General features: G+C 47.0%; 1 protein-coding gene, 1 non-coding gene and 1 pseudogene across 4 annotated transcripts in view; 2 read left to right on the top strand and 1 right to left on the bottom strand.

Moving 5' to 3' along the window:
* Positions 1–1,846: 1,846 nt before the first annotated feature.
* On the bottom strand, positions 1,847–1,920 carry TRNAI-AAU (transfer RNA isoleucine (anticodon AAU)). Its single transcript has one exon. It is a non-coding gene; the product is annotated as a tRNA-Ile (tRNA).
* Positions 1,921–10,393: 8,473 nt separating this feature from the next.
* Positions 10,394–10,995, top strand: LOC109575317 (large ribosomal subunit protein uL6-like; annotated as a pseudogene).
* A 1,181-nt stretch (positions 10,996–12,176) lies between these two features.
* The window catches only part of MOK (MOK protein kinase), a 43,671-nt gene continuing 43,471 nt past the window's right edge, over positions 12,177–12,376 (top strand). Inside the window, exon 1 of one of the 3 annotated variants that reach the window (XM_070775761.1) lies at positions 12,177–12,258. In XM_070775761.1, coding sequence (XP_070631862.1) covers positions 12,204–12,258 — 55 coding nt within the window. In that variant the 5' untranslated portion in view covers positions 12,177–12,203. The remainder of the gene's footprint in view (positions 12,259–12,376) is intronic. The other 2 variants (XM_070775760.1, XM_070775766.1) reach the window with 2 other exon arrangements.

The raw sequence follows: 12,376 nt of genomic DNA, 5'->3' as shown, positions 1-12,376 counted from the left end.
CTTTGAACCAACTATCCTCATAACTGGCTGCCTGCTGCTTTTCATCCACACAACACCAGGACTTAGACAACCGGGACTGATGTCATCCTGAGCTTTTCATTTATTTTCTCATTGATTTAGAGCTTCCCTGGTGGCTCAGAGTTGTTGTTGTGCTTGTTTTTTTTTTTTTTTTAATTTAAAAAATTTTATTTAATTGGAGGAAAACTGCTTTACAGTGTTGTGTTGGTTTCTGTCATACATCAACATGAATCAGTCACAGGGATACGTGTGGCCCCTCCCTCTTTAAGCTCCCTCCCGCCTCACACCATATCCCACTCCTCTACGCTGTCGCAGAGCACTGGGTTCAGCTCCCTCCCTCCTTAGGCAAATTCCCACTGGCTCTCTGTTCTACGTATGGCAATACATACGTTTCAGTGCTACTGTCTCCATTTGTCTCACCCTCTCCTCCCTTCCCTGTGGAGTGGAGGTATGGTTTTTGAGGGGGAAAAACACATGTCATGTAGGTTGTCTAAAAATTGTTGTTGTTCAGTCACTGAACCGTGCCCAACTCTTTGCGACCCCATGAACTGCAGCATGACAGACTTTCCTGTCCTGCACCATCTTCCGGAGTCTGCTCAGGCTCACGTCCATTGATGCCCTCCAACCATTTCATCTTCTGTGCTCCCTTCTCCTCTCGCCCTCAGTCTTTCCCAGCATCAGGGTCTTTTCCAGTGAGTCACCTCTTCGTATCTGGAGGCCAAAGTATTAGAGCTTCAGCTTCAGCATCAGTCCTTCCAGTGAATATTCAGGGTTGATTTCCTTTAGGATTGACTGGTTTGATCTTGCTGTCCAAGGGAGTCTCAAGAGTCTTCCCTAACACCACAATTCAAAAGCATTGATTCTTTGGTGCTCAGCCTTCTATGAAGTCCAACTCACACATCCCCGTATGATTACTGGATAAACCATAGACTTGACTAGACAGACCTTTGTCGGCAAAGTGATGTCTCTGCTTTTTAATATGCTGTCTAGGTTTGTCACAGCTTTTCGTCCAAGCAGCAAGCATCTTTAATGTCTAAAACTGAAATGCATTGAAACTAAACTAAACAGATCTCATGATTACGGAGACCTGTTCAAGGACAAGCATGGTGGCCAGGCTTGGAACACCAGTTAGTTAGGCCCAAAAGGGCTTTTCTCATGTCCTGAAAGCTACCCTATTTGCTTTCTAACCCTCACTACAGACTGGGCAGCCATCTGGCCGGTCCTTGTCTCCACGCGTGCCGGGATGCGTGTCTCCTTCCGGGTTCCCCAGCTGGACTAGGACGCGTGCAGTAGGCGCTCCATAAACACGCGTGGAATGGCCTTCGCTTTGGCAGCACGTACAGTAAAATCTGAAGGATATAGAGATAGCGCCCCTAAGCAAAGACGACACGCAAATTCGTGAAGTGTTCCGTAAAAAAAAGAAAGAAAGAAAGAACCGCAACAACAACAACAATTAAAAAAACAAAAAACAAAAAACGTGTGGAATGAATGAACTCCAAGGCTGGATTTTCAACTCTAAGAAACTACTGAAAACCGAGGTACCCCGAGGGCTCTCAGAAGCTCTGCATTGGGGAGCAACCCGCAGTGACATTGGAGAGTATCCTAAAATAGGCCCGAAAGGGGCAGCATGCCCCCAGCGCGCGGGGACTGGGGTACCCCGCCCCGCCTCTGCACTCCGCCCCGACTTCCGACCCAAGTCGAGAGTGACTCCGCGATTCCTTCTGTTTGCACGCGGCCCCACGGCACTCAAAAAGCCTATTTTTCAAGACAGTTGTGAAACAAACCCATTAGCTGGAAAAAATAAAAGAAAAAAAAGGTCTTGTTTCTGTGGCCCGTACGGGGATCGAACCCGCGACCTTGGCGTTATTAGCACCACGCTCTAACCAACTGAGCTAACCGGCCACCTGAGCACAGAGCGCCGCCGGCTCACTTACCAGATATCCACGCCTGCGCCGCATGGAGCCGACCAAGCGCCTCCTGGCTGAGTCCGCCGCGCCGACTTCCAGCCCGCGCCCGCCGGCCCGCGCTGCAGCCGTCCTCGTAGTCACCCCCATGGGCCAGATAAAACAACTGAGGCCTTTAAGGAGAGGGGAGGAGACTTCTTAGAGCGAATTGGAGGCTTTCACTGGACAAATGCAAGCTGCCCCTGAAACTTAACTGGGGAGTAGGATTCTCCAACTCGGTGCTATTTTTATTCATCACCGCGAATCTCACAGCGTGGAAACTTCGTGTATCAAGGGCATGGCTAAGTCACTTCAGTCGCGTTCGACTCTGTGCGACCCCATAGACGGCAGCCCACCAGGCTCCCCCGTCCCTGGGATTCTCCAGGCAAGAACACTGGAGTGGGTTGCCATTTCCTTCTCCAATGCATGAAAGTGAGAAGTGAAAGTGAAGTCGCTCAGTCGTGTCCGACTCTTAGCGACCCCATGGACTGCAGCCTACCAGGCTCCTCCATCCATGGGATTTTCCAGGCAAGAGTACTGGAGTGATTGCCTTCTCCAATCAAGAGCATTGGGCACTGCTAAATGCAGTTTGGAAAATGCAGAAAACCAGATAAAGGACCAAAGAACCTCCGAATTCCCCACCGCCCCGAGAAACAATGGCTACTGGGGTCTCGGCATCCTTCCTGCCAATCTTTTTTCATTGGGCGGTGTATTAAATATATGCAACCTTGTGAAAAAGAAAATAATTTTTATGTTGCTTTTTGTACTTAATATTCTATTATATGTATATCTCTAAGTGATTGAAAATGTCATTTTAAGTGGTTCCTCAATGTTTCTTAAGTAAGGCATAGTTTTTCCTCCTCCCTCCTTTTGGAAATGTCTAGAAATTGTCGTCATTTTGCCCTCTTTTGTTAACTAGCACATGACTAAATCATGAAATAGCTGTGGAATGGGCAATGTGACAGCCACTGCAAAGGCATAAGGTCTGTATAAAAAAAAAAAAAAAAAAAAAACACCCAAAACAAAACAGGAGAAAAGTGCTGGGAAAACCCAAAGACGTCCATTCCTCCAGCCATGTGTCCCCGGGGTCTCTTGGTCCCTGAGAGGCCCTCGCGGCCAGCGCTAATGCGCAGGTGCTCCAGGAGTGCAGAAAAGGAGCTCCAGCTTTTCCTAGTCTAGGCCTCTGGTCTGATCACTCCAAAAAAAACTGCTCCCATGGGAGATGTCTCATCAAGGTTCCCTGTTGCAAGCAACAGAAGCCAAGCCTAGTTAATCTTAACTGAACAGATTTAATTGAAAAGATGTTAAGTAGGGAATTCCCCAGTGGTTAAAACTCTGAGCTGTCATTGCCAAGGCTCCAGGTTCGATTCCTGGTGGGGGAAGAAAGATCTCGTAAGCCTCCAGGTGCGACCAGAATATAAATAAAATAAATGTCATGAAAAGATGCACAGGGAACCCAAAGCCCCGGCTCTGTGACAACCTAGAGGGGTGGGATGGGGAGGGAGGTTTCCGATTCATGTTGATGTATGGCAGACACCATCACAATATTGTAATCATCCTCCAATTAAATAGAAGTAAAAAATAAATATCATGAAAAGATGTGAAGTTGTTCACCTCCCCAGCAGGAAGGCTGGAGAACCAAGCGTGGACAAACAGCCACTCAGTCAAAACATGCTCATTCAGCCTGGCCGTGCGCTAAGCCCTGGGACTCGGCTGTGAGCAAAACAGACCTAATCTTGTCTTCACGGAGCTCAGACCTGTGCCTCATCAGCGCAGGCGGCTCGGGCCTCTCAGGGACCGAGAGACCCCGGGGACACACGGCTGGAGGAATGGACGTCTTTGGGTTTTGTCTTCCCAGCACTTTTCTCCTGTTTTGTTTTGGGGTTTTTTTGTTTTTTTTTTTTGCATACAGACCTTATGCCTTTGCAGTGGCTGTCACATTTCCATTCCACAGCTATTTCATGATTTATTCATGTGCTAGTTAACAAAAGAGGGCAAAATGATGACAATTCCCAGACACCTTCAAAAGGAGGGAGGAGGAAAAACGATGCCTTACTTAAGGCATAGACAGGTCTGGCAAAGACAGGTTTTAGAGTGCTTAGACAGGCTTAGGTGCCGTGATGAGTGTATGAAACTGGGGTGCTAGTGGAGGGTTGACTGGACAAGTTCCTGGAGACTGGGACGCTTGACCGTGTTCTGAAGGACAAGGATAGATCGGTGTAAGCCAAGGGGGTAGAGTGAGCTGCCTACGGTGAGTTGTAGGCAGGCATCCTGCCCATTTTGCTTACAGGTGAATGTCCAGAGTCTAGCACCCTGTCTGGAATAATACATGATTAATAAACAGGAGTCAGGCTGTTACTGAGCCAAACTTGGGTCCCCTCATTTGTTCACTGTAAAGCCCACCTACTGCCCCCGGGTCATGATGAAGGAAGGGGCGACATCTATTGTAGGGAGCCAAGCAAGGAGTCCAGCAGAGCTGGTGCTCGGAATACCCCAACTCTCCAGTGGGTTTCAGCAAAGCATTTTGAAAGGCCAGGTGAGGGAGGGGGCATCACGGGGTACGTGATGAGCTCATACTCAGTTCTCTGATTGGGTGATAGCAGTACCGGGATGGTGTCATGGGGTTAACATTATCGATCCTTAAGCACCAGTAGGTCTGGGGCTTTGCGCTCATGGCCATCAAGAGGTTAATTTCTTCCATTTGGTGGTGATTGTTAGCACCTGTAAAACAACTCAGGCGCTGTGCATCAGATACTATTATCTAGGCGCTTCCGAGAGAAGCCAGCACAGAGGACATGGGGGAGGGGGTCTGTCCTGGGAAGGCCCCAAAGAGTTCTCAGTTACAAGATGGATAAACGAACTAATTTCAAAATTATCTTACACTTTAAAACAAAGTCAGATAAAGTTATTTCTCTAAGTTCAAACTGTCCTTTTCTGGCCCAGCCCTGATAGGGTTGCCAGATTCAGCAAATACCTTAGCATAAGTCTGTCCTGCACACTACCTGGGGCATACTTATACTAAAGGTGGCCCGTGTGGTAAAGAACCCACCTGGCCAATGCAGGGGACATAAGAGAAGCAAGTCCCATCCCTAGGTAGGGAAGATCTCCTGGAGGAGGGCGTGGCAGCCCAGTCTAGTATTCTAACCTGGAGAATTCCATGGACAGAGGAGCCTGGCATGGGGTCGCAAAGAGTCGGACATGACTGAAAAAGAGACTTAGTGCATATACTAAACCAGTATGTGGTTGATCTGAAATTCGGTTTCAGCTGGCCATCCTGTACTGTATCTGGCAATCCCACAGCCGGAGTAACAGCCGCTTGAAAGACCCCACCTAACCTGCTCATTTCCCCACTTTCTTTTGCCACAGCCTCATCACCCTCTTTCGTGGTTGTTCCAGCCACGTTTCCTGAGCAAGCAAGGCACTCCCGGCCAAGGCCACTCAGGATTCAAGGTCGGGAGACGCAGTGACTAAATATAGCCGGCAGGGGGCACCCTAGACCGACGTAGGGAGCTGCGCACTTGGGTGCCTGGGCTCCTCGAAGTCCGGCGCTGGCGGAAGGCTGGGGCTTTTGCACAGCGCTCTTCTCCAAACCCTTCTGAACTTCTCCGGCCATTTCTCATCCCATTTTACAGGGCTTCCAGGACAAACAAGTCCTAATTTTCAATCTTTGAGTGAACCCAGGTCTCTCACATTGTAGACAGATGCTTTACCATCTGAGCCACCCGGGAAGTCCAGGAAAACACATACATGATCAGAATTAAACCCGTATAGTTACATGGGTTTTTAAATATCCAAGGGATGCTTTGTTGCAAGCAACTATCTCAGATTTTAGTTGTTTGCTTTAAAATCAACTTATAAAACTTGTCATTCTGTTTATAAATTGCAGCCTTTGGTATGAAAATAAAGGCACCCCTGTATTCGTCTCCTCTCAGTGTGTGTATTAGTTGCTCAGTCGTGTCTGACTCTTTGTGACCCCCTGGACTGTAGCCCGCCAGGTTCCTCTGTCCATGGGATTCTCCAGGCAAGAATACTGGACTGGGTTGCCATTCCCTTCTCCGACTCAGGGATTGAACTGGGGTCTCCTGCACTGCAGGCAGATTCTTTGCCATCTGAGCCACCAGGGAAGTCCATTCGTTTCCTAGAGGTGCCATAATAAAACCCCACAAACTGGGTGATGAACACAACACAATTATTCGCTCACAGTTTGGAGGCCACAAGTCCGAGGCCACAAGTCCAAGGTCACAGTATCTTCAAGGTTGGTTCCCTCTGAAGGTTCTGAGGAAGAACCTGTTCCAGGCCCGCTCCCACGCTCCTCGCGGTTTGCGGGCATTCCTGGATGCTCCCCGGCTTGCAGAAGCATCACTTATCTCTCCCTCCGACCTCACACTCATGGATCCCACGTTCCTAGAACAGTGCCAGGCACAGCACACATTCAATTAACTATTTGTTAAATGAATGTCAAATTCACTGTGCTGAGCATTTCACGGCCTTTTCAATCCGGAAACATGTCCTTTTGTCCTGGCTTTTTTTTTTTTTTTTTTCTGTTTTGGCCATGCAGCGAGGTTTGTGGGATCTTAGTTCCCCAACCAGGGATTGAACCCATGATCCTGCAGTAGAGTCTTAACTACTGGACCACCAGGGAAGTCCCCTTTTTACATTTTTCATTTTGACTAGGGGCCCTGGTGCACAGAGACAAAGAGAGAGCAAAGCACTTTCAACATTGAAGCTGAATTCTTGCCAGCCGATTCTGGAAAAAAAAGAAGGGAAGGAAAAAGAGAAGTGAAATGCTTCATTGTACAATATGTACTATGTCAAAGCTGTTAGACAATACAAAAGAAAAATAGACAAACAGAAGGGTTTTTCAGATGTTGCTTCTAATTTGCTACAACAAATAGGTTGATTCAAGGGCTTGTAAAATGTACTTCTTGAGAGTACGTGCATTCATTGGAGAGCTTTTATAAAGGTCTCTTTTAGACACAACAGCTGTAGAAGCACAGGGAGCTGGAAGCCGAAGACCCGGGTCAGAGCCCAGGGGTCCACCAGTGCGTGGGGGACTTTGGTAAGGACCTTCCCCTCTCTGGATCCCCAACAACAGGCCATATGACTTCTACAACCTGTCAGTCTGCCTGTTCAATTCCTCCCTATCACGGATTAAGGTTTACCCTTGTCGTTATTGTTGTTGAGTTGCTAAGTCGTGTCCAACTGTGTGACTCGAACTGTAGCCCACCAGGTTCCTCCATTCATGGGATTTCCCCAGACAAGAATACTGGGGTGGGTTGCCATTTCCTTCTCCAGGAGAATCTTCCTGACCTGGGGATCAAACCTGTGTCTGTCACTTGGCACTTTATCACTGAGTCACCTCGGATGCCCAAGGTTTGCCCTGGATGCTCAACACTCATCAAAAGTCGGCTTGCCCCTCATCACAGAGGACAGACAGAGCAGGTGACAGCTGATGGTGTTTCCTGATTAGTCAAGAACCTCTATCGAACATTTGCTCTCTGCCAGGCCTATTTTAGACCTGATGCAGAATCCAGCCTCCATACACTGATACCAAATTAAATTTTGGAGACAGAGTTCTGGGTGAAGTAGAAAAGAATGGGCTTCCCTGGTGGCTCAGCAGTAAAGAATCCACCTGCCAATGCAGGAGACATGGTGCAATCCCTGGGTCGGGAAGATTATGTGGAGGAGGGCAGGGCAACCCACTCCAGTATTCTTGCTTGGAGAATCCGGTGGACAGAGGAGCCTGGCTGGCTATAGTCCATAGGGTCACAAAGAGTCAGACGTGACTGAAGCAACTTAGTACGGATGCACTTACTGCTATATAACAAAGTGACTCAGTTATACACACACACACATACATATACACAATCTGTTTCATATTCCTTTCCGTCATGGCTTATCACAGGATACTGAACACAGTTTCCCATGCTATCCAGGAGGACCTTGTTTATTCATTCTGCATATGCCCATTTGCACCTGTCAGTCCCTCCATTCCCCTTTGGCTTGCCTGCTCCGCCTTTGTCTCCACATCTCCTCCCTTCCCTAGGTAGCAACCGTGTGAACCTGCTCCTTGGGACTCAGGGGAGGTCATGGGGGCTGAATGACGTCTATTTCCTACAAACAAGACACTAAAAGGGGACACAGAAAGGCTTTTGTGCCCAGGAGTCCTACAGGGTCTTGTCTGGTTTCAGACTCTGGGAAAAAATCAAACAGCATACTCTAGAGAGACAGAGATGTCGCATCTACTCTTCACTCTTTGCATTGCTCTTCGCAGAGGGTATTTTTATCCTCATTGTTCAGAAATGAGGAAACACTGTCCCTGTAACTCGGCTGGTGTCACCCACTTGGCTCACTGATTGGGGTCACTCACTTGGCTCACTCTCCTACTACTTTAAGAATTTTTCTATTCTCTTCTTGGGAAAAGTTCTTTCACACTTAAAAATCTATTGTTCCATGTGTCTTTTTGCTGGAAAAGTGCTTGGACTCCTCTTTAGCCTGACGTTGACTTGTTTTACATTCACACTTGACCACAACCTCATTCATAACTGCTTTGGTTAACTGCCATTCTTCATGTTCATTTGAATGGCTAATGTTCTTGCTCTTATTTTACATTCCCGCTCTTGCTAAGTTTCCTCTGAGCTACATTTATTATTTTTATATTACTATTATTATTATTTTGGCCATGCCACATGGCTTGTGGGATCTCAGTTCCCCGACCAGGGGTTGAACCCAGGCCCCAACAGCAAACGCGCTGAGTCCCAACCCCTAGGTTACCAGAGAACTCCATTATTTTCTAAAATCAATCTGATTTCTAATATCCATAGGTAGATTTGCGTTTCATCCACCTCATCGAGGTTAACATGTATGAAATTTCTGTCTTTCCTAATTTTTCTAGCTTCTGCCCATTTCCTGCTTTGAACATTAATTAAGAAACTCAGCAGAAACAGATTGTCTGCTAAACATAGCTTGAATCTCTTGAGACTGGAAATTAGGGAAAAGCTAATGTTGGGATACAGGATGAACTGTCTGAGGAACAGTTTCGGAATGAGTCAAAAGGCGCAAGTGGCTATAATTAGGTGGTATTCATGCAGAGCTTTAAAAGCAGAGCTCCAGGGATGCAGGCTGGTTTCATTCACAAGCATCTTTCGAGCATGTGACATACGCCTGGTGGCTATCTGTGCTGAGCGGGCAAGGGGCTCAGGGTGGGCCTCCCTGGAGGAGCTCGCAGCCTGTTATTCCTCATCTGTCAATTCTTCTTTTGTCCTTTAGTGGAAGAGTGGTCTAAAGAAGCAAGGACATAGGCCACACACCTGAAACCCGAGAAGGCTGAACCCGCTGTCTATAAACTCTACAGAAAGACTTCCCAGGCTAATCTGAAGTAGCATTTCCTAGTCGTCTTAGAATTAAATAAAGAATGGGCTAGTGGGTCTCAAAGTATGGTTGTAAGTGCAGCAGTGGCATCACTTGCGATTCTGTTGGAGACGCACATTTTCTTTCTTTTTAATATTTATCATACTTATTTATTTGGCTGCACTGGGTCTTAAAGTTGAGTCTGGTGGGATCCAGTTCTCTGACCAGGAATGGAACTTCTGCCCCCTCCATTGGGAGCGCAGAGTTTTAGCCACTGGACCACCAGGGAAGTCCCAAGATGTGAATTTTCAAGTCCCACCCCAGAATGACAAAGTCAGGAAGTCTGCGGTCGGGGCCCTGCAGAGTCTAGAATCTTCTGAAGGCAGGTGAGTTCAGTGCAAGTTAAAGATTGAGAACCTCCGCTCTAGGCAAAATCTCACACAGTTCCCTTTGTGCCTTCCTACTAAGGTCCCTGTTTGTTTCCTTTGATCTTCCACTCCGAAGGCCCTTCCACTCCTTTCTCCCAAGGCCTCCAGGTTCAAAGTGCAGGTTGCAGACCAGGGTGCTGATGTTCGTGGCGCTGGAGGGCTGAAGTCCAATAGCCCCTGCTCACCTGGGGAGGCGCACCAGGGCTGTGTCTGCCTACAGGGGACGTCTTGCTGTGACCCTTCCTCAGGATCAGGAACCCCCCTGGGCTTCTTCAGGATTTCACTACTAATTGTCCACAGTGAAGGTGAATAGAAGATCCAAATGATGATGTTAAATGCATTCATCTGTTCACCTTTTAACAGGTATTCAGTGACTACCCAGAAAGTCCTTCTGCCTGCAGAAGAGATAAAAGACAGGTGGGTGGGCTAGGAAGCTTAGAACCTACCTTGGTAGAAGAAACGAATATGAAAAAGACAGTATGAGAAAGAGAGATCAATGTGACTTAAATACAAGTCCCCACATAAGGGGAAAGACCACAAGGAGAAAGAAGAGAGAAATCAATTCCAGGGATCTGGAGAGATTAGATGTGGCTGTTCAGAGCCAACAAGGACAGGACCACCCACAGTAATACCCACACCTCATCCACTGAGAGAATGTAGACCATTCTCAGCAATTGGACTGCCGGCGTTCCAGAAATGTCAACATTACTCTGAACTAGTAGCAGCAGTGCTCAGTGGCTAAGTCATGTCTGACTCTGCGCATACTCTGAAGGGATGCACAGTGAAGGGCCCGAGAGGCACCCAGTGGAGGGACTTCAATCACATCGATGTAGCATTCAGTCTCCTTGGAAAGAAAAAGAAGAGGCTCCAAGTTGACAAATGGTGGAGAAATAAAAAGGAACTGGTTACTGTTTGCACGATCTGTAGTCGTGTACAGAACATGATCAAAAGCGTCACGCTGGGCTTCTGTTACAAGATGAGGTCTGTGCGTGCTCACTTCCCCATCGATGTTGCTATTCAGGAGAATGGTTCTCTTGCTGAAATCTGAAAATTTCGGGGATGGAAAATACATCCACAGGGGTCAGATGAGCCTAGACATGGCTTATTCAGTCCCTCAAGCTCAGGAAGATGAGCTGAGTCTTGAAGGAAACCACACGGAACTTGTGTCAGATTCAGCAAGCCACAAGGATATCAGGAAATTTTTGGATGGTATCTATGTTTCTGAAAAAGGAACAGTTCAGCAGGCTGATGAATAAGCTCTGGGTGGTCCGGCTACAGAAACCACAAGATGCCAGATGATTCTTCGGACTCATTTGTGATATTTTAAAGATGCAATAAAAGCTCTTTTGATTTGGAAAAAAAAACAATAATAATACCAGCAATAATCACCCTGGTTTTTTTTCAATTCACTTGATAAAATTCACATAATGGACCATTCTAACCATTTAATACATACAATTCAGTGGGTTTTACTAGACTTACAAAGTTGTGCAACCATCACCACTATCTAATTCCAGAATGCTGTCAACACCATAAAAAGAAATCCCTTACCTGTTAGCAGCCACTCTCATTCCCCCAGTCCCTGGAAGCCTGTATCTACATTCTGCCTCTATGGATTTGTCCAGTCTGGAATTACTCTGTAAATGGAATCCTGCAACAGGTAGCCTTTTGTGTCTGGCTTATTTCACTTAGCATCATGTATCATGGATGTACTGAATGTCATATTTTAAAATGATTGATTCTATGTTATGTGATTTTGACTCAACTTTTTAAAGAGAAGTAAACAAAACAAAGTAGATACCTTTTGATGCCTTTGAATTGTGGTACTGGTAGAAGACTCTTGAGAGTCCCTTGGACTGCAAGGATATTATACCAATCAATCCTAAAGGAAATCAATCCTGAACACTCATTGGAAGGACTGATGCTGATGCTCCAATATTTTGGCCACCTGATGCAAAGAGGCGACTCACTGGAAAAGCCCCTAATGCTGGGAAAGATTGAAGGCAAAAGGAAAAGAGGAAGGCAGAGGATGAGATGGTTAGATAGCATCACCGACTCAAGGGACATGAATTTGAGCAAACTCCAGGAGACAGTGAAGGACAGGGAAGCTTGGCATGCTGCAGTCCATGGGGTTGAAAGGAGTCAGACACTACCTAGTGACTGAACAACAACAACAACAGCCTTTTGACTCAGCAGCTCCACTTTAAGAATTCCTCCTATGTGTATACATGAACGTATGGAACATGATGTATGTTCAGGGCTGGTCACTGCAGCAGTGTTTGAAAGATCAGCTTATTAGAAACAACCGAGATGTCCAGCAGGGAACCAGTTAAATCAGAGATGGTGCAACCATGAGGCGGGACTTCCCAGGTGGCTCAGCGGTAAAAGAATCCGCTTGTCAATCGAGGAGTCCAAGGAGATGAGAGTCAGATCCCTGGGTCAGGAAGGTCCTCGAGAGGAAGAAATGGCAACCCATTTCAGTATCCTTGCCTGGAGAATCCCATGGACAGAGGAGCCTGGTGGGTTACGGTCCATGGGGTCGCAAAGAGTGGGGCACGAGTGAGCGCACACAGACAACCAGGAACCAGAAGAGCCATTAAATAAAAGAATGAAACTCTTTGGGTACTGCTAGGGGAA

Source organism: Bos indicus, chromosome 21, assembly GCF_029378745.1.
Source record: "Bos indicus isolate NIAB-ARS_2022 breed Sahiwal x Tharparkar chromosome 21, NIAB-ARS_B.indTharparkar_mat_pri_1.0, whole genome shotgun sequence".
Lineage (NCBI taxonomy): Eukaryota > Metazoa > Chordata > Mammalia > Artiodactyla > Bovidae > Bos > Bos indicus.
This window is presented reverse-complemented; position numbering and strand designations above follow the sequence as displayed.